General features: G+C 43.1%; 2 protein-coding genes across 3 annotated transcripts in view; both read right to left on the reverse strand.

Annotated features, from left to right (window-relative positions):
* The window catches only part of SYT9 (synaptotagmin 9), a 145,537-nt gene extending 139,766 nt beyond the window's left edge, over positions 1–5,771 (reverse strand). Inside the window, exon 1 of one of the 2 annotated variants that reach the window (XR_009760620.1) lies at positions 5,264–5,771. Coding sequence is in view for 1 of the 2 variants with exons in the window: in XM_061610509.1 (XP_061466493.1) it covers positions 5,264–5,411 (148 nt within the window). In the remaining variant the exon portion in view is untranslated. The remainder of the gene's footprint in view (positions 1–5,263) is intronic. The other variant, XM_061610509.1, reaches the window with a different exon arrangement.
* Positions 5,772–6,321: 550 nt separating this feature from the next.
* Positions 6,322–22,791, reverse strand: part of LOC133377991 (uncharacterized) — a 38,219-nt gene continuing 21,749 nt past the window's right edge. Inside the window, exons 4-5 of the mRNA XM_061612778.1 lie at positions 6,831–6,922; positions 6,322–6,496 (exon numbers count right to left, since the gene is read on the reverse strand). Coding sequence (XP_061468762.1) covers positions 6,322–6,496; positions 6,831–6,922 — 267 coding nt within the window. The remainder of the gene's footprint in view (positions 6,497–6,830; positions 6,923–22,791) is intronic.

The following is a 22,791-nucleotide window of genomic DNA, read 5'->3' on the forward strand; positions in this document are numbered from 1 at the left end:
CATTGTCACTGGAGGCTTAGGTGACCTCAGTGGCTAGAACTCCCTAGTTCCAGCTCTGGCTGGTTCATCAGCTATGGCCCCTTTTGGACAGAGATGACTTGGCCAAAGTACTCCATGCTCTGACTGGATTATTACGTGGGGCTGCCCTTGAAGACGACTTGGAAACTTCAACTGGTCCAAAATGTAGCAGCAAGATTACTGGTTAGTGTTCCCTTTAGATCTCATATAACCCCTGTTTTAAAACAGCTGCATTGGTTGCCAATTCATTTCCAGACTATGTTTAAGGTGCTCGTGCTAGTGTTTACAACCCTAAACGACTTAGGTCCAAATATCTGAAAGACCACTGTGACGCCCTTCCCTGGCTCTGCCTGTCAGGTTCCTACCTGCTCATGGTTACTGCCTGTCACTAGGCACCACCAGGGACTCCACCAGTCCGGACTGTCCTTTTTTATGGTTTTTCTCCCCGCTCTAGCACAGATCTCAACAGATCCCCCTGCTAGGCAGCACCACCAGTCACGTCCTATAACCAGTATTCCCAGAGACTCTGCCTGAGTCTCTCTATCAGGTTACCTCTGTGACTGAGTGCTTAAGCTGTCCCCAATCCCTTTGATCTTTATATATAAAGCATACGATCCTGGTTTGCTCTGAATACTTGTGGTGTTATATTCTTCCCTTCACCGCTGCCACCAATTGTTACAGTTTCCCTTCAGCCTTGGTAAGCACCTTGCCCTCCCTTCTGGTCTGTATAACCCCAGCCAAGGATCAGGCCTTCGGTAAACCAAATATAGTTTGTATTAAATAACAGAGATAACAAGATTACTTTATAAAGGCACATAAGCATATGGTTTCATCTATTTCTGGTACTTGTCTTAGTATTAATCCGAACTCCACACTCTCCTCACATCCACCAACTCTCCACACAATCTCCTCTCAAAAACCCACCAAAACAACCCACTCACGTCCACCCAGATTTAACTGTCATCCTTCCATTTATACTCTCAGCCATTCTAAACACTCAGCCAATCATCCAACATTCTACTGCCCATTTACTCCCCCCTCCTCTTTCATTCCACTTACCATGTATCTCCTGTACAAACAGCACTTACCATATATACATTAATACAGGAACATCACAACCACCTCCTTCCCTACAGACCCTCTCAGGTATTGAGATCACCCCAGGGGTCCTTTTGGTAGTTCCACCACCCTCTGAAGCTTGGAGGTGGCCCAGGAGAGGGCATTCTCTGTGGTGGCCCCTACATTTTGGAACTCCTTCCCCACCAAAGTGCATCTGGCAACTTCTCTGTACAATTTAGGTGAATGCTGAAGATACACCTCTTTACCCTGGCCTTTGACACCTGAGACATGTATTTTTAGAACCCACTCTATTTTGGGACTGTAGGTTGTTTTTAAATTGTTGTAACCCACCCTGGGACCTTTCGGTGAAGGGCGAGTAATAAATGATGACAGCCACAGAAGATTGAGTCAGTTGGAAAGGAAAGTGTGTGTGTGGGAGATGGAACTGACTGAAAGTGGCTGCTGAAGAGGACACAGAATGGCAGCCCTGGAAGCTTCAAAAACTGCTGCTCAGCCAGTAGAGCAGCCTTTCCCAACCAGTGTGCCTCCAGATGTTGTTGGACCACAATTCCCATCTTTCCTGACCATTGGCAATGCTGGCTGAGGCTGATGGGAGTTGTGGTCCAACAACATCTGGAGGCACACTGGTTGGGAAAGGCTGCAGTAGAGGCTAGCTCAGAGAGAAGACAAGAAGAGGATTAAAGGAGAGAGTGGGAAATAGAGGGTAATATCACTGGATCTCTTACTCCATTGTCCTTAACTCTATTTGTCATTTTCTCTTTCCTCCTCTGAGAGGAATGAGGAAAAAGAGACATGAATATAAAAAGTGTAGAGAGGATCATCTTATAGTCTAGATAATTTAGTTCCTGGTTCACACTGAAGCTATTTTTAAATATTGCCAGAAACAGAAGTGAGAACGTCTCACAGAACTCAGCGGAGAAATCCAAGATTGTAATGTACCCACGACTGGGTCCCAGTGTATTGAAAATGGAAATGGACTGCCTTCAAGTCGATCCCGACTTATGGCGACCCTATGAATAGGGTTTTCATGGTAAGTGGTATTCACAGGGGGGTTACCATTGCCTCCCTCTGAGGCCAGTCCTCCTCATCTGGCTAGGGCCTGCTCAGCTTGCCACAGCTGCACAAGCCAGCCCCTTCATTGTCCTCAACTGCCAGCTGGGGGGCAATTGGGCTCCTTGGGACTATGCAGCTTGCCCACGGCTACACAGGTGGCAGGGCATGTAACCCCTGAGCCACTCACTGTGTGGGTGAACTTTACCTGGCCCTTGACACCCAGGAGACACGAGCTGGGATTTGAACTCACAGACTCTGGACTCCCAGCCAGGCTCTCCTCCCCACTGTGCTACTCAAATACAGTTCACTGTCACCATATTGCTGGTTGGAAAGGCTGTGGATTGGAGAAAGGCTTATGACAGGCCTGCGGTGTAACTCACATGAAATACTGCAGGTTAGGCTTGGAATGTTTTACAAAAACTCTGTGGTGTTCCCCAGAAGCATTAGACCCCAATTGCAGGCTGGGCTCAAGCTAACTGAGTAGCTTTCAACAACCATGCAGTACTACCCATAGGTTTTATCCCCACATTGCTGGTTGGCTTGAGAGCGTAATATACAACAAATCTGCAGCATAGTTCAGTTTTGAATCCATATTGCAGTGTTGGGAGGGGCAGCGCTGAGAGAGTAACTTAAGGAAGCCCTGCAATGTAGTCCAATGGTAACATTGCTGGTTAGAGGAGCTGAGGTTAATTTGGATTCCCCATCCCATACCTCACAGGTTGCAGTGAAGCCCAATCTACTTAAAATTGCCCCCTAGACCTTTATTCCAGGCCAGATCCTTTACTCAACTGTATGCAAAAACCTCATGTTCAATTGAGTTGCATGCTGTTTTCAATGTCCAAGATTAAGAATATAAATAAAAAATACATGAAGCAAGATCCAAGGTAGAAGGGGGGGATACAGACTCAGCATGAATCTCACCCCCCCCAGGCCTGCTTTGCCACAGGACCAGGTATCTCCAGTGACATGCTGATACAAATGGGGCCCTGCTACAAAATATAAGTAAGCAAATGTCTTTAGCAGCATGATCCAAAATTAGTTTTCTTGGATTGAAGCCCCACTAAGTTCAACGGAATGTACCTCCTAGTAAGTTTGCCACACTGGGCTCCTACAGGGAGGAAGGGCGGGATATAACTCAAATAAATAAATAAGTAAACTATGGCTTCAGAAGGATATAAATGACATTAAGAATGCACTGCTTTATAGCTTCCCATACTCGCTTTTAGTGCTAACGCAACAAGCAAAAAGCCCAGACAGTAGATTAAGGAAAAACAGGTATGATATACAGTGGGAGAACTTTGTGTGCATCATGTATTGTTAGGTGCATAATCAATGCTAGCCCTACAGTCAGCTATGTCTGCAATGCAAATGGGTGGAAGAGCAATATGGGCTGAAGACTTGTGCATGTGTTTAGGCTTTGGGGCTTGGATGTGCACTAGATACAAATTTCTCACACTTAAACAACTAAAAGGAAACTTAGGCCTTTGGTTACTTATCTAGGAAATATCCCCTCGATGAAATACAAATCTGTAAATGCATCAGGAAGAACTCTTGAGTCTTTAAATACACAGAATTGTGATTTCTAGGATATCTGAGATTCAAACAATGCTTAACATCTTTGTAGAAAGCAGCCAATCCAGCTTGAGGTGCTTCTTTAAGAAAAAGAAGCATTTAAATCAGAACACTATCAAAAATATAAGAAACCAAGGATTGTTCCTAAGTAAAACAGTACTGGAAAAGCCCATCAGCTGTAAAGTCTACCATCCTGCCTCTCCCCCACCCCCATATCTTACGTACATTTATGTAGAAGCCCTCTTGATTTCAACAGGACTTGCTTCCAAACAAGTGTGCTTAAGCTCGTAGCTCAGTAGTAGTTTCAAGACAGAACAGAAGCATCTATCCATTTAACAAATCAGCATGCAAGCTTTGCTTAAATCCCCTGATCCTTGTCATATGAATTTACCAAAACTGGCTTCTGGGCTTCCAGTAACTCAGGAAGCAAACAGCTTCTCTAACTACTATCCATCCAAATGACTACTACTAATAAACTGTGGTAGTGTCTCCTTGCTCTAGCAGTTCCAATACAATCAGGCTTTATTCAGGAAACATATCTAAAAGAAAACAAGATTTTCTGCCAGTTGATGTTCATAATCAAGTTTGGTCCTAATGAAATCCAAGACACAGAGATTTGTTACAGTATATTGTAAGCTGTTTAAAATACTGATAGGAGGTATAGAAGAGCGACTTAACACTCTATCACATGTGATCTGATTGTTAGGCACATATGTATGTGTTTGTGCAAGCAAGACAGAAAAAGCATTCCTGTAAGATCAGAATTGGCTAAGAGATACCTAATATTTAAGTTACTTTCATTAAGAACAACAGTGTGATGCCTTTAGATAAAAGAACACACCCTCCTGGTCCCATTATGTGTTCAGCCTAAGCCCCTGGCATGATTTGGTTCCTGGAGAGGCGTTTATTCAGTTAATACTGCATACCTGCAGGTCTTACAGCAGCAACAGAAATTCAGACAGGATCTAAAAATAGTCGAGATGGCACCTTACACTGGCCTATGTCTGCAATCGAATACAGGGTTTACATGGGAGGAACTCTAACTCAACTTCCTGGCACTTACCTCTGAGTAAACACGTACAGGATCGGGATGTAAAGTCATACTGAGTAATAAGTTCTATTAAAATCGACTCCTTTCCATATCACTTTAAATCTACCCTCCGAAGAATGCACAGATGGAAGTAGATTCCATCGAAACCAGTGGGTTTGGCGCCTAAATGTGATTAGGAGTGGGGGATGTTGTGTTCTCTGGCTGCACAGACGAGGAACAACAAACCCAACCTCACTTTTTGGGAGTAAAGTCCCGATCGCCTCGAAATCAGGGCATGTTTCAGGTAGAGTGATAATTCCGGTCTCCGGAAGGTTGGAGGGATAGGAGGAGGCGTTTGTTGATGCGCCACCTCTCCAAACCTAGCCAGGGATGGGTGGGTATTTGTTTCTAACCAGGGAAACGGACTCCCCGTCCCGCTGAAGTTCTTCTCGACCGTCACCTTCCCCACCACCGCTAACCCACCCTGGCATCCCGGGACGCGTCACTTACCGGAGTCGGTGGGCCGGGGTCTGCCGCTGTCCCGCAGGTAGTAGTTGAACTCCAGGCATCTGTCGTTCTCCACCGTCCCGTCGGAGCAGAGTTCGACCAGCAGCTTCAGCGCTTTCTGGCAAATCTCGTCCTCCCTGCCGCCAGGCATCGCCCCCCAGCATCCTTGTGAGTGGAGAGGAGCTCTCCGGTGGCTCACACGCGCTTCTGGGGCTGCCGCTGCCTGTCGTTTGCCTGCGGCCGCCGAGGCAACTGTGGAGCCGCCTGCATACTGGAAAGCAGGAACAACGCCCCTCCTCGCCGCTCCCCAACTTCACCTGGCCGGCCTTGGCACTGTGCAGGAGCCACCGCCGTGCTCGCAAGTGCGGGAGGGAAGAGGGCCCCGCCCGGATGATGATAAGGAGGAGGACCCCGCCACCAGTTGCGCTCAAATCTAGGCGCACAATCAGCCTTGGCTGGCTCGGCTGCTAAGCGCGTTTGCCTCGGCTCCACAGCTCTCCCTAGCGGCAGGAATTCTCACTGCCGCAGCCTGACGCCAAAAGGGAAGGCTTCTCCTTCCTCTCTGTACCTGATGCTCGGCCTTTCCGGGTGTCCCCGCACATTGTCAGCCAGCCTTCACGTTCTCTTCCCCGCATGCGGGTTAAGAGTTTCTTTTTCTGGAACAGAATTTCTCTCGAGATTGAGGCTTTATGTTGGAAGCACACACGGAGCAATGTAACTGAGCATCTGTTTATATGTAGGAGACTCTTCAATTAGAATTGGGAGGCATATGAACAAAGTGCGGCTGTCCTTACAGCATCATCATCATCATCATCATCATCTCTAATGTTTCCTCCTTATAACACAATTTTCCTGCACAGGGATATTTTGCCTTCACTGTACATTTATTTATTTAATTCCCATCCCAGCATTCCTCCCAGAAAGGACCCCAGAACACCAAACAAAACACTTTACAGTGCACAGGCCTTGGTGCCTGGGCCTTCCGGCTTCTCTTCCCCCATAAACTGAGCCCAGCAGGTCGGGGGCAGAAACAAACAGGCTCTTTACATGAGGGGAAAGCATCACAAATTTTCCAAAGCGCAGAAATAAAAATGCATCTCTTCATTATTTTTTATTCCTACAATGAATAAATCAAACAAAAGCCTCACACTCTCCCCCTTCTGTGTTCGTTGCTTTTTCATGGTGGTTCTCTGTGAAGAGAAGAGGTCCTCTTGTGGATCAGGATTCAGGAATGGGCTAGGAAACAAAGCAGACAGTAGGAATAAATAGAGAGTTCTCCCAGCGGAGGGATGTAGAAAGTGGAGTCCCCCAAGGAACAGTATTGTGACCTGTGCTTTTTAATTTGTTCAAAAATGATTTAGAGTTAGGGGTGAGCAGTGAGGCGGCCAAGTTTGCTGATGATACTGAATTGTTCAGAGTTGTTAAAACAAAAAGTGATTGAGAAGAGCTCAAAAAGGACCTCACTAAACTGAGTGAATGGGCAGTAAAATGGCAAATGCAATTCAATGTAAACAAGTGTAAAGTTATGTACATTGGAGTAAAAAAATCTTAATTTCACATATACACTCACAGGGTCTGAATTGGTGGTGACTGACCAGGAACAAGAACTAGGGGTCGTAGTGGACAGCTTGATGAAAATGTTGATCCAGCATCATGTGGCAGCTGTGAAAAAGGCAAATTCCTTGTAGGAAGTCATTAGGAAAGATACTGAAAATAAATATGCAGATATCATAATGCCGTTACACAAATCTATGGTGCAGTCGCATTTGGAATACTTATACTGTTCTGATCACCTCGCCTCAAAAAGATATTGTAGAGGTGGAAAAGGTTTGGAAAAGAGCAACCAAAATGATCAAGGGGATGGAGTGATTCCCTTTGGGGCTTTTTAGTTTAGAGCAAAGGTGAGTCAGAGGCGACATAATAGAAGTGTATAAAATTCTGCATGGCATGGAGAAAGTGGGCAGAGAAAAGTTTTTCTCCCTCTCATAATACTGGAACTCATGGACATCCAATGAAGCTGAATGTTGGAAGGTTCAGGACAGACAAAGGAAAGTACTTCGTCACACAATGGATAGTTAAGCTATGGAATTTGTTCCCACAGGAGGAAGTGATGACCACAAACTTGGATGACTTTAAAAGAGGATTAGACAAATTCATGGAGGATAAGGCTATGAATGACTACTAGCCATTATGGCTATGCTCTGCTTTCACAGTCAGAGATGGTATGCTTCCAAATACCAGTTGCTGGAAACCACAGGAGGGGAGAGTGCTGATCTTGCACTCAGGTTCTGCTTGCAAGATTCCCATGGGCATCTGGTTGGCCACTGAGAACAGGATGCTGGACTAGATGGGCTGTTGGCCTGATCTAGCAGGCACTTCATGTTTTTATCACAATATCTATCTATGGCTAGGTGACAGGAACTCTAAACAGATCCATTCCACACTGCCACATTTTCTTGCAGGTCTCACTTATTCCTTTCATTAATGATATTCAGGGTAAGTGCTGAATTTTATCTAGCCAAAATAGAATCTATCCATACATAAGACGGAGGTATCTGCAAGCTTGGGAAAAGCCCCACATTTGCAAAAGTGCAGAAAAAAATAGAAATAAAACCATATAGGAACAAAAAAGCCCAATAAGGACTTAGCATGCTTGGTGGGTACATCATGCTGTCTCTCTGTTGGAGGGGATACAGAAAACTGGGGGGGGGGGGCGGTAATGGAATAAAGTATCCTGGAACGGCATGGCTAGAAGTGCTGGACCTCTAAATCAGCTCTGTAGCCAGGGTGGGGCAAATGGGTGCATCACCACCCTAGATTTCATTTGTGACATGCAGACAGTTACATCCTCCATTTAAAGAATGACAGCTTCTTTTAAGAACAGGAGCAATTTAAGAATAGTGTCAACTGAAAATTCAGTGAATAAGGCAGGGCAGGTGCACAAGAAAAGCCTCATCTGGAAGAGTCCCCAAAAGTCCATTCACACAAGACTTTCCCTGACTGAGGGCAGATTTTTCATTCTCACAATCACCCTATAATTACTTTAAGTGATATTGAAAAAAACACATATATAGTAACATGAACCCTTGAAGAGTTAAATATTAGAAGTTTGGATTAGACTAGAGTTAGACTGCATCCCTTGGACTCTCCTTTGCTCTGCTTTTCTGTTTCCGTTTCAGCTGTGTTCTCTACCAAGCCAGCAATTAAAGAAGCATGTTTGTTTGCCTGCAATAATAGTAAGAGTTTGCTTATTCTGCAGTTATTATGATGGGTAAAGCAGGATTGGGTGCTTCTTGCTAAAGGGTGAAATAAAGAGACAACCTAAACTGATCGCAAAAAAATATCTATCCTAAGTTACCCTTTACTCTTTTAAAGCACACTCTATACTCACAATAATAGGGACTATTTTTTCTTCTTTTTCTTCAGTACTTGATGGCAAATGATGAAAACAGCCCAAGGGGAATAGAAACACTGCTGTGCACACTTCAGTTAGCTGGCTGGCTGGCCACCTAGGGTACAATTCAGGCCTAATGTCTGATTTTCCCAATGTGTGTAGCTCAGCATGAGGCCTTTTCAGGGTTTCTGGACAGAAAAACCAACCCAGCAACCAGTTAAGAAAAAACACCAACTGCTTTCTACCATTAGTTTACAATCACTTAATTAGTCCTTTATATAGAAACCAGTGAAAAAGTTTTACTTGGTTGTCCAACGGGAAAGCAAATCTAAAGATCAGGAACAAGACCAGAAGGAGAGACCTTCAAGGAGGAGTTAACACCTTTTGGTATCTTTTTCACTGTATCCTTGACATCCTCTTTTTCTTGCAAAAGAAAAAATATAGATGTGCCCTGTGTTAGTGGACAACTGAAAAACAAATTCTGCCTAGGTATGGTCAGAGCATTCTGAAAGAGAAACTTTCTGGGAGGTTTTGGGTGGGGGGAGAAAGATGAATGTATGTGTGAGAAGAACACACACAAAGAATAAAATGTCAGGATGACAGTAACACCATGGGTATTCAGCAGTTAAGGGAGATTTTCCTTGTTGACTCTTGTAGAAGATGAGACCATTCTTCTGTGCGATTCTGCTATAATATTTATAAATAGTTGGTGAAATACCATATGTTTTCTATGTCTCACTACTTACATCCATTCAAACATCATTACAGTCGCTCAACTAATTGTTTTGCAATTATTTTCTATAAATAATGCATGCGCTGACTGCCACATCTGACTATTAGAAGGAAAAAGCCTTCTATTTTACAACACTAAACAAAGCCTGTTTGTTTAGAAATGGAGGTGCAACAGTTTTTCATACAAATGAAGAATGTTTTTGTGCATATGTCAGGAATTGACTTAATTATACACCACACTTATTTGACCTGTTTTAAGGAATGTAGCATTTTATTACAACCTGCTTAGCACAGACTGGATTCAGAACCACCAAGATGTCAGGGCTTCTTTTAAAAAACCACACCCCTAATCACCAACAAATCAATAGCAAGTGACCGTTATCATATAATTTGAGAATAATAACAACAAAATCTCTTTTATTTCACAGATCCTGCAGAGGTTCACATTTGGAGTGGAAAAGTAATTATTAGTGTTTAACCATGGCAGTTTATTCTCTTTACTTTGAGGCAAACCTTTTCCCACCAAATTTTCAAACTGCTTTTTAAATCCCACCAAGGTGGGATTGATCAGTGCCTTGTCCCTTGCAATGTCTGCTCATGCATCATGGAGTGCACTGTAGGTCTCTCTGTAACAAGTCTCTGAATTTCTTGCAAACAAATCTGAAAGGGGCTCCCTCGCACACTACCTGGGGAAAGGTGCAAACTGCAAGCAATGTTTCTGGAATTTCCTGGAGCATTGTTGTTATGTGCCTTCAAGTCGATCGTGACTTATGGCAACCTTATGAATCAGTGACCTCCAATAGCATCTGTTCGTACAACTCCAGACTCTCCTTTCGCATCTGTGCGCATCAGCCTCTGGGCTTCCTTTCGGCTTCCTTCCCAGTTGCGTCATTAGTCACAGCGCTACTCGTACTTGTCCTTTGTTCTTCCCCAGTAGCTCGGTGAATGCCTTCTGACCTGGGGGTCTCATCTTCCAGCATTATCTTGTGTTACATTTTGGATACTCTGTTCATAGGGTTTTCATGGTAAGAGATATTCAGAGGTGGTTTACCATTACCTTCCTCTGAGTTTTGATGCATCTTAGTCTGGTGTCTCAGCTTTGACCATTCCACCTTGAGTGACCCTGCTAGGATTCTAGTCTCTTGATTTAGACTCCTGATGGCATTGCTCTCAGCTTCTTCGACACTCTAAAACCCCCTCACCACATTACTAGGAAAAACAGCAGGGACAGAGACCCATATAAAGATGATGGGCATAAAGTCATGCCTTTCACTCAGGAGCAATGTCAGCAGGCCTGTAGCCAGGATGGGGCAAATGGCTGAATCCCCCCCCCCCGCCCCAGAGCTGTGCTTGGTTCTCCCCCTGATTTCTTTTGTTTTGTTTTTAAATTTGTGCCATGACAGACAATGACAGCCTCCATTTAAAGAATGACAGCTTGTTTTAAGAACAGCTAACCTTAATTATGATGAAGTTTTACATTACTTTGATTCTACAAAAAACTGAAAGCTACAGCTATTCTAAAGTTTTATTTTTGGGTGCTCTCTGAAAAGGTTTGTTGTGAATTTACCATTCAGAAAGCTTTCTTGTCTGTTTATCAAGTATTTTTATAAGTTGACGAAAGAAAGTTATTATGCAGTAAATATTTTACAAAGTTAAGGACTCAGTCTCCTTAACTTCAACTAGAAAGTTTTGCATATTCTCAGCACCACTCTCCGCAAATGCTTGAATATGGTTACACTGTAATGTGCTCTTACTCTGTTTCTGAACCGTGGGGTTTTTTTGTATTGGTATTGTGATACAAGATTAAAACTGAATTTTTGAGAAAACAAGCTCCACACTAAACCATTTTGTTGGTTTTACACCTTTTACTATCCCCTTATTCACTGTACTCTTAACATTCTTTTTTTCTTATGAAGCAAACAATATGCCAGTCATTCAATTCCTGGTGTTCATCCTAAATTTTCTGTTAACTTGACCTTTATATAGCCCATTATGTAAGTTAACACACTCTCTGCACGGAGGAGGAATTGGAGGGGGAGAAGGCCACTGCTTTTCCCTTCCCCTGGCCTGGCCCTCATATTCTCTCTACCAGTGATGGGGGGGGGAGGGAATGGCTGGAGCTTTGCACCTCCCTCCAAAAATGCCCCACATAGAAATGTGGCTGCCCCACCCAACAAGGAAAGCTGGCTACAGGGGTCAGGAATCAATACAGTTGGGCACCTGCCAAGGCTCACAACAAAGCAGGGGCTCACCGCTGATCCCAGGAGACTCTTGGCCCTGCTGCTCCTCTTCCTTGTTTTTTTTAAAACTTTTATTGTAAGAAATCATCCTCCGAAATTACATATGCAGCATAAACAGATCTAAATAGTATAGCTATACTGTCTTGGTGGTGGTTGCTGCCTGTTCACCTGCACATAAAAACACATCAAAATTATCTAGTATAACAAAATAGCAACTATATCTTCTCTACCGTATTTCAGTTATATTTTTGTATATTATTTTTATTTCCTATAATAATGCATGAAAACTGTTTTCTTTTCAATAAAAGCATATGTAAATGTACTGCCTTCAAGTCAATTCCAACTTATGGCGACCCTATGAATAGGGTTTTCATGAGGCTGAGAGGCAATGACTGGCCCAAGGTCACCCAGTGAGCTTCATGGCTATGTGGGGATTCAAACCATGGTCTCCCAGGTTGTAGTCCAACACCTTAACCACTATGCCACACTGGCCTAGTTACAAAATTAAAACTTGAGAAGCCATGACTGTCTAAAGTAAACATGAAGCCCCAGTTCAGTGGGAGTGACTCAGCTCCCCTGAGTGAGCCCAAGAAGATGGAGATGGAACAGTTAGGAAATATAGAATACATCGGTGTCGGCGGCCTCCTCCTGCTTCTCCTCGGGCCCGGTGTCGGAGCTGCCTCCAGTGTTTTGGGGCCGTGACCTGGAGCTCATGATGTGGTGGGTGTTGGTGACAATGGGCCTCATCTCCTCGCAGGACTTCAACATGGGCCACTCCAGCTTCATCATGCACCGCCACCTGGAGCTCGCCTTCCACGCCCCTCACTCCTACCTGTGCTGCCTCGACAAGAATGGCATCCTTGTCAACAGCGCCTTCCACAACAGGGATGGCCTGGGCCTCCAGCTGTCCCCGCATCCTTCTGTTCACCATTTTTGGGATCCCCTGGGAAGCTTGTGAGACTTTGGGGGTGATTTGTGTGTGTTGGACCCTGGGTGACAGCCAGGGTGGATGGGTGGAGTCCTGGGTGAGAGCCAGGAGGTTGAGAGATGTTGAGTGGAGAAGTGCAAGGCAATTGTTTTAATATTTATTTTTTAATTTGTATTATGTATGTATTTTTATTGTGACTTTATTGTATATTTTTATAATATTTGCTGTTGTTTTATCTTCTGTACACCGCTTAGAGATTTTTTAATCTATTAAGCAGTATAGAAATGGCTTAAATAAATAAATAAATAATACAAACGTCTAAAATCCGTAACATACTATAAAACCAATTCCAGGTTGTTTTTAAATCAAGTGTAAAAGTAGGAGAAATAAACTTCAGCCCAAACTAAAAGCCAGTGAATCCACTGAAAGTCTTGATGGTTCTTCTGAAGCTTAAATCAAGCTTTCTAGGGAGTAAATGCCACAACCTGGCTGCCACTATAGAAAAGAGCCTGTCTTCTGTCTCAACCAATTGTGCCTCTGATAGTAATCATGGGGCACATACACAAGATGCTCTGATGTAACCCCCCAATCTGATACCTTCCAGATATTTTCAACTACAACTCCCATCACCTCCGGCCAGCATGGCCACTGGTCATTACAGGACTCCTGTGGAGTAAGCCTATGAAAGGTATAGAATCATAAAACAGTAGAGCTGGAAGGGGTCTGTAAGGCTATTGAGTCCAACACCCTGTTCAATGCAGGAATACAGCTCAAAGCACACCTGACGTGCTGCTGTCCAGCTGCCTCTTGAATGCCTTCAGTGTTGGAGAGCCCACACAGTACTCAAGATGAGGCCTGACAAGAGCCAAATAGAGGGGAACTAGTACTTCACACGATTTGGAAACTATACTTCTCTCAATGCAGCCTAAAATAGCATTTACCTTTTTTGCAGCCACATTTATTTATTTATATACCACCCCATAGCCAAATTTCTCTGGGCGGTTTACAAAAATTAAAAACATTGAACATTAAAAACAAATATACAATTTAAAAAACCATACAGAGTTTAAAACCATGAAGCACAAATAAACCAGGTGAAAGACCTGGTGTCAGAGCTCAGTACATATTGTTAGAATGCCTGGGAGAAAAGGAAAGTCTTGATCCAACGCCAAAAAGATAACAATGTTGGCACCAGGCGAACTTCATCAAGGTGATCATTCCATAATTTGGGGGCCACCACTGAAAAGTCCCTTTCTCTTGTTGCCATCCTTCCAGATTCACTTGCAGTAGGCACCCGGAGGAGGGCCTTTCATGTTGAGCGTAATGTACAGGTGGGTTTGTGTCCGGAGAGGTGTTTTGTCAGGTATTGTGGTCCTAAGCCATGTAAGGTTTTATAGGTCAAAACCAGCACCTTGAATCAGGCTCAGAAACATACAGGCACCCAATGCAAGCGGGCCAGAATTGGTTTTATATGTTCGAACTGTCTGGTCCCTGTAACCAATCTGGCCGCTGCATTTTGCACAAGCTGCAGTTTCTGAACCGTCTTCAAAGGCAGCCCCACATACAGCGCATTGCAGTAATCTAATCTGGAGGTTACCAGAGTGTGGACAACTGAAGCCAGGCTATCCCTGTCCAGACAGGGGCATAGCTGGGCCACCAACCAAAGCTGATAAAAGGCACTCTGTGCCACTGAGGCTATCTGAGCCTCAAGTGACAGAGATGGTCCTAGGAGAACCCCCAAACTATGAACCTGCTCCATCAGGGGGAGTGCAACCTCATCCAGAACAGGTTGGACATCCACCATCTGGTCAGAAGAACCACCCACTAGCAGCATCTCAGTCTTGTCTGGATTGAGCCTGAGTTTATTAGCCATCATCCAGTCCGTTGTCGCAGCCAGGCACCGGTTCAGCACATTGACAGCCTCACCTGAAGAGGATGAAAAGGAGAAATAGAGCTGCATGTCATCAGCATACTGATGGCAACGTACTCCAAAACTCTGGATGACTGCACCCAACAGTTTCATGGAGATGTTGAACAGCGTGGGGGACAGAACTGACCCCTGTGGAACTCCATACTGGAGAATCCACGGGCCTGAGCAGTGCTCCCCAAGCACCACCTTCTGGAATCGACCCGCCAAGTAGGAGCGGAACCACTGCCATGCAGTACCTTCCACTCCGAACTCAGCCAGTCATCCCAGAAGGATTCCATGGTCGATGGTATCAAATGCCACTGAGAGATCAAGGAGAATCAACAGAGTCACAGTCCCCCCATCCCTCTCCCGACAAAGGTCATCATACAGGGCGATCAAGGCTATTTCCATGCCAAAACCAGGCATGAAACCCGACTGAAATGGATCCAGATAATTGGTCTCATCCAAGATTGTCTGGATCTGCCCTGCAACCACTCATTCCAGGACCTTGTTCAGGAATGGAATATTTGCCACCGGCCTATAGTTATTAAGATTTTCTGGGTCCAGGGAAGATTTCTTCAGGAGAGGTCTCACTATTCAGGGCCCCCGGGACTACTCCCTTTCGCAAAGAGGCTTTAATCACTTCCCTGGCCCAACCGGCTGTTCCATCCCTGCTAACTTTTGTTAGCCAAGCAGGGCAAGGATCCAGTACAGAAGTGGTTGCATGAACCTGTCCAAGCACCTTGTCAATGTCCTCAACCTGTACCAACTGAAACTCATCTAAGAAATCAGGACAAGACTGTGCTCTGGATACCTCACTTGATTCACCTGCTATAACACTGGAATCTAAGTCCTGGCAGATACCATCGCACTGTTAGCTGATATTCAGCTTGTGATCAGCAAAAATTCTAAGATCCTTCTCACATGTAGTACTGTAGAACTATCCTCCATCTAATAACTGTGCATTTGGTTTCTTTTTCCTAGTGTAGAACTTTGCACTTATCCCTGTTAAATTTCATTCTGTGGTTTTCAGCCCAATGTTCCAGCCGATCAAGATCCTTTTGAATTTTGTTTCTTTCCTCCAGGGTATTAGGTATGCCTTCCAATTTTGTATCATCTGCAGATTTGATAAGCATTCCCTGCACCTCCTCATCCAAGTCATTAATAAAAATGTTGAAGAGCAATGGGCCCAGTAGGGCCCAGCCCCATATGACCCTGTTCGTTCCCTCCCCCCAGCTTTAGAAGGAATCACTGATAAGCACTCTTTGAGTACGATTCTGTAGCCAACTGTGGATCCCCCTGATAGTTGTTCCATCCAGCCCACATTTAGCTGGCTTGCTAATCAAAATATCATGGGGCACTTTGTCAAAACCTTTGCTGCAGTCGAGATATATTATGTCCACAGTATTCCCACAGTTTACCAGGAAGGTTACATGATCAAAAAATGAGATAATATTAGTCTGGCAGAATTTGTTCTTGATAAATCCATGTTTTCAAGGTGCTTATACATTGACCGCTTTAGAATCTGCTGCAGAATTTTCCCAGAGATTGATGTCAGGCTGACTGGTCTGTAGTTCCTAGGTTCTTCCTTTCCCAGGTACACTGCTTATTATTCTGAAACTGCAGTGCGGTTTTTATAGGTTTACTTTATAGGACTCCTGGAATGACCATTGACCATGCTTTATAGAACACTGGATTGGTGAAGCCTGCCCAGATGTTTACTTCAGTGGATGGGCAGGATCATACAGGAGGAGATGATCCTTCAAATATCCCAATCCCATACTGTTTATTAGTTTGGTGTGCAGAAGTGGACAGTCCCTTCCTTTCTCCACCAAATAGATCAGTACTGTCATAACATTTTGCAAGTATGTGTGTAAGAGAGAGAGAGAGAGAAAATGAGCACCTGGACTGTGGATCAAACTGCACTTGATGTAGTTTGTGGTCCTAAGGAAAATCACTAAGCATTTGTGTCTGGGTAAAACTCCCATTGAGATCAGTGAGTGATTTACTTCTGATGCAAATGATAGCTTCAGATGAGGGATGTTCCTCCGGACTGTAACAGGAAAGGAAAAGGTAAAATTTTCCCTTCTCCACTTGCTGCAATTCTAATAATTATTGCCCCTTCCAGTTGATGCTATTAGCATTTTTAGAAACATGCAAACAGCACATCTAGTTTGGCTCTCAGCCTGAGTAGTCCTTGCATTAGGGTAATATGGTAACATCACTACTCTGTCAGATACAGTGGGGCAGCTGGATGAACTCTGAAAAGTGCCTTCCTGGCTTGGTAGATGACCCAGCTTTAAAAACAACCAGAAGGGGGGCAGGGATTAATGGCCAAGTGCCAGCGCTACTGAGGTGTTATGTTGTTTTATTTCTAGGCCACCTTTTGGCCAAAAAGGCCTCCAAGGTGGCTTACACACAAATAGAAAACACAAATACAAAATACAAATAAAAACAATACAATTTACAAAAAATCAAACTAACAAAATTATAGCATTTCTACAAAGCATCAACAGCTATCCAAAAGCATTCATCTTCCTAGTAAAGGACAGTCCTCAGAAAAATGTCACTGAGAGCAGGGGTGGGAGGCAAAGCAGGTGGAAAAGCATGCCCCTTGATGGTCCCAGCACAGTCTCATCCCTGCAGCAGTACCTTTCAGTCTGCAGCTCCTCCTGATATGGTCCAGGCAGAGGGGTGGGGCAAGGCAGGTGGAAAAGCTTGCCCCTTGATGGTCCCAGCACAGTCTCACCCCTACAGCCACTAATCAAAACTTCTTCAAGCTAAGATACCAACATACATGTAGAAATAGGTCTGATCTTCTCAGCTTGACTTTCTTGCTTTGCTCTCTTTATTTGCTCTCTTTATATAATAAACAAATTTAGTAGCTTGAAAATGTGTATCTCGTTACATTCTTTTTTAAAAACAATTCTCAAAAAAATATTTAAAGGGAAATCTGCTTTCACAAATAATTCATGTCTTTAGCTTTTACCAAATTATTTTCAGATGATGGTTTCAAGGGCAAGTTCTTTTGGAATAAGAAATAGACACCTTTTGGAGGAAACTGTTTTAGAATATATGATACTTATAGAACAGAAAATTTAGAAAGACGGTATGACTCTAGCAGTGCAAACCTAGGCATGTGTACTCAGAGGTAAGCCACACTGAATTTAATAGGGCTTATTCCCAGGTAAGAGGATACAGGAGTGCAACCAGGGCTGTGGAGTCGGAGTCGTGGAGTTGGAGTTGGAAGCAATTTTGGGTGGAGTTGGAGTCGGAGTCAGTAGAAATGTACCGACTCTGGCTTCAAAATAAATTTTGATTGACAAATTTTTTAAAATATAAATTCAAAATGTCAAAGAAGCTTCCCATGAAGTCAACTGTATTTGAACATTTCACCATAACTCAGGATGGAAAACATTTTGTGTGTCAGTGTATGACACAGGACCCAGATGAAGACAAATGCTGTGATGCCAAGATCAGCGCATATTCAGGCAGCGATAAAAATGCTCCTATGAGAGCTTCCAATTTAAAAAGACATTTACAGCCCTTTCCAGGGCTGTGGAGTTGGAGTTGGAGTCGTGGAGTCAGAAGCAATTTTGGATGGAGTCGGAGTCGGACAGTAGAAAAATAGAGGAGTCGGAGTCGAAGGTTTGGCTCCCTGAGTGCAACATACTTTTAGCTGTTTCTTTTACTCAGTACAGCACTGTTTGCTGGTCACATTAATATAGAATTTTGGATTAATTCACAACGAGATAATTCACTTCTTTTAAAAAATATCTTGGACTCAATACAGATTTGCTGTGACACTAATTATTTTTGGGGTGCAGAGTATTTTTTGCATTTCCATTCCAAAAACAGTTGCTTAAGATGCCATGGCCCTTGGAAAGCACAATAATACACATTCCCAACTGATTGGATAATTATTGAACATAGTGCTTCAGGAATGTTAAATTGGCTTTCCAGTGGTCTATTTGCTACTTTCCCTTTGTGTGTGTGTGTTCCATTACATTGAAGCAGGTGTTATCCATTAACATCCTTTCAGGTTTCCCAACATCATGTGCATCAGTTTTCAGAACAATAAGCAATACAGCTTTCATAGGTTTTCTCCTCAGGAGTCCAGTAATCTCTTGTGTGTCAGAATTAGTTAAACAAAATTGCTGGGTTTTGCTTGGTGGATGATAGCTAGGCAGCTCCAACACAGCATGTCCTTATAGAACTGTAGAATGTTTTGTCTTGTATTGGGCAAAGACAACTGCATCCAAATCACTTTAATACTGAAAACCATATCACTAAAAGCCCTACTGCTGCATTTACAATATATTCATTTGTTGGCAAATATTCCATTGTTTGGACTAAGATGCATTTCTGGAAATGTGATCCCCAAAGAAAATCATAAGGAAACTGAGTGGCCTGGAACAAATTTACAAAGAAAATCCAGCTTAAATTTTGTTCACAGCCAAAGTAACAAACCATCAGTTTCAGCATGGACACCATCTAGGGAGGCTGGAAAGTGAGAGTGAAGTTCCCTCTTATATGTGATAATTACTTCCCACCCTCTTATATGTGATCATTACTCAAGAGCAGCTACATGCTGGTTATTACCAGACAACAAAATACTTCAAAATATAATGTGTTGTGTTCTTCCCACCCTGCAATTTATTTTTAAATATTTATATAGACTTTCTACTCTTCTCGTGACTCCCCCCCCCAAAAAGGTCTTTGTTCCCTCCTTCATCCCTCATCCATTGAAAACAGTACCCCAGGATCCAGGAGAAACACTTTGTAGCCCAAGACAAAGAGACAGGATTGCAACAAAGTGTTCTAAGGAAGATATAAATGGCACAGCATGAAAACTTCATCTTTTTAGTCGCACAATAGAGCTTTCCAGGTGCTAGGCTTATTTTCCATAAATCTTTTACAGCTGATTCATTCCCCCCCTTTTTGATTTCTGTACCCATTATCTTGTTACCAGAGGGAGTTCAATGTCTCAAGGTGCTACAGCTCATCCTCATAGGTTGTTTCTGCCATCTTATGAAGATACCTTTAGGAAAATGCAATCAAAGCTAATAAAATCTGGGTCAAAAACAGGATATCTCTCTTCCCTCTCATAAGACAAAAGTTTATTTTTACTTTTGCTTTTTGATTGCCTTCCTCTTCTTATCTGTTCTGAATGTCATACTCTCTCATATAAACATATACATTTGGGGAGCTCCTTTTCTAGAAATGCTGTATTATTTGTTTGTCTCCTTTCAGTCTATCTAAAGGCAGCTTTCAATGTCACTTTCTCGACTAGTCGCAACCTGCAAGTAGGGAAGTGAATTCACATGTTGTGGAAATTTTAAGTTATGTGAACGTCAGAGAAGGCCTATCAAGTCTTGCTGGATGCAACTCTCAGACTAATGCCATATCAGCCCCATAAAGAAGTTCATCTACAGCCAGTTGCAGACTGATTCACTCACTGCATGTGTTTGCAGAACACCCTTAAGGATCAGCAATATATCTTTGAGAAGGGTCATAGTGCAGTAGTAGAGGATCTTTTTAGTCACTATGGTTGTTTTCTATGTCTGTGTGCATATTATGAAGACTGATGTAATAAAAAGGGGTCGCCAATCCACTGCCTGCAGGTGCCATGATACCTGCCTTCAGTGGTAACCCTGTCGTGGTAACCTCTTCTTCAGGCACTTGTACCGCAAATTGCATTACTGTTCCTAAGAACAATGGTTCCCTTTGTGAGTAAGCAAGGCCTTATAGCAGAAACCAGTAATGATTTGAAATGAATGCTGATAAAAGTTAAAGAGGAAAGCACAAAAGCAGGACTACAGCTGAACGTCAAAAAGACTAAAGTAATGACAACAGAAGATTTATGTTACTTTAAAGTTGACAATGAGGACATTGAACTTGTCAAGGATTGTCAATACCTCGGCACAGTCATTAACCAAAATGGAGACAATAGTCAAGAAATCAGAAGAAGGCTAGGACTGGGGAGGGCAGCTGTAAGAGAACTAGAAAAGGTCCTCAAATGCAAAGATGTATCACTGCACACCAAAGTCAGGATCATTCAGGCCATGGTATTCCCAATCTCTATGTATGGATGTGAAAGTTGGACAGTGAAAAAGGCGGATAAGAGAAAAATCCACTCATTTGAAATGTGCTGAAGGAGAGCTTGCGCATACCACGGACTGCGAAAAAGACAAATAATTGGGTGTTAGAACAAATTAAACCAGAACTGTCACTAGAAGCTAAAATGATGAAACTGAGGTTATCATACTTTGGACACATCATGAGAAGACATGATTCACTAGAAAAGACAATAATGCTCGGGAAAACAGCAGGGAGCAGAAAAAGAGGAAGGCCAAACAAGAGATGGATTGATTCCATAAAGGAAGCCACAGAACTTACAAGATCTGAACAAGGTGGTTCATGACAGATGCTGTTGGAGGTCGCTGATTCATAGGGTCGCCATAAGTCGTAATCGACTTGAAGGCACATAACAACAACAACAATTTTATTTATCTATCCCTAATACAGAAAATACTTTCCCTAAGAATGAGTAAAAAAGCATTGATCAGGTCTTACAATATAAGAGTATGTCTTACCAAGCCTGGGACTCGATCTCTTGGATGCAGCCAAGGTTTTGATCACGAGCAACCCTTACAGTCTAGGGTACTTGTATTTATACCTATTTTATGATGTCATACATCTATAGATAAAATGCATAATTTTACTAAAATGAATCTCGGGTTACCACTAAACTTTACTTTACTCAGTGGTCCTTTGAACTCATTTAGGAAGAAGCCTCAATGAATGAGCTGTTTAGCCTGCTGAACCGTCAGAGCTCTTCCGGGTTGTGTGGTGAAACTAACCAATGTATGCCTTACCTTAGCATCCTGTTTTACCTCTGAGGGCTAAACTAAAGGTTTATTTATTTATTTTTATATACCACCCCATAGCCAAAGCTCTCTGGGCGGTTTACTCACTTCCTGGTACTCACTTCCTGGTACTTATTGTGCTTTGAAGTGGTTTTTGGTACTTTCAGATACAGAGGTCAACTGCTGTGGGTTGAGCCTGTCCATGCGTCTCATAACCACATTGATTGATCCAAAAGACCTTGCAATGTACTTTTGGAATCTTCCAAACCTTGGGTGAGCGTTTGGCAAAATTACAATGGTTCCCTGGGGGAAATTCCTGTCTATCCAGGTCTGCATTTCAGTGCCACTAACTGGATTTTCACAAAGTGCTGGAGAGATTCTAACCACTGTGGGCCCATCCTCCCATGACAACCCCACCAGGTAGCCCAAAATCTGGGCTTTCATTTTTTAAAAAGGAAGTCTCTAGCCCTCGTAGAAAATAAATTATGGAGCAAAACATGCAGGTACTCTTCTAAGTGATTTATGTGAACTGAGCCAGCCTGGCTGCTCCTGTCTGTCTGTGTTTTTAGCCAATGAGTGAAGTCTGAGCTGTGATTGATAAGTGAGTTGTTTGGATGTCAGGCAATAGGAATCCCTGGGGTCCTAAAGAGCTGCTGTTTTGCCTTCCCTTTTAGTGCATTTTCCCTGCTTCTGTATTTTTTTCTCCTACTCCTTGGAATCTCCAGTTTGCCCCTCCTTTTCCCCTAGCAACTGAGATGCATCTTTCCTGTGTTGGGTACACCTGAGATCAGGCAGTGACTAGAAGTTATGTTCTGCAAATAGTACTACACAATAAGTGTGGGCGAATGTTAAAGAATCCTCCTCCCCACAAAAGGCAAATGTGGAAACTTTGCAAAGAGGCATGCCTCCTGCTTTGCAGGAACTAAGGACCAGGGGATCATTAAGAATTCACTGTAACTTACAGTAAAATGGTATGCATGTCTACTCAGAAGTAAGTGTCTTTGCATTTAATAAGGCTTGCTTCCAGATAAGTGTGTACAGGAAGGAAGCCTAGGCTTTGGTTTAGGGTTGGTGTTGGAGAAAAACAGGGTTCTTGTGCCTTTAATAGTTATATGGCAGGCAAAAATGCAACAGGTCAGGCCTTTTCTAGTATGGAAATACAATTATGGGAAAAACTTCACCATGACTATTCCCTAATTTTGTGTTATGCTACACCCCCATTGCAGCCATTTTGTGACTGGTGTCTTCAGCACTCTCTCAAAATTTGAAATGTGCCCTCTGGTTCAAAAAGTTGGTAACCCTTGGTAGAAAACCAACAAAAGGGCACAATCCATAAACATTAACCACTCATTTTCAGTAGGAGAATTAAGCATGTCCTTTGTCTGGACCCACTGGAATTAATTAGATTTTTAAAAGCTGGATAGAATGTTTCATTTCATTTCATTGTAAATACATAGCT

The sequence above is a fragment of the Rhineura floridana genome, chromosome 2 (genome assembly GCF_030035675.1).
Source record: "Rhineura floridana isolate rRhiFlo1 chromosome 2, rRhiFlo1.hap2, whole genome shotgun sequence".
NCBI classification, from domain to species: Eukaryota; Metazoa; Chordata; class Lepidosauria; order Squamata; family Rhineuridae; genus Rhineura; species Rhineura floridana.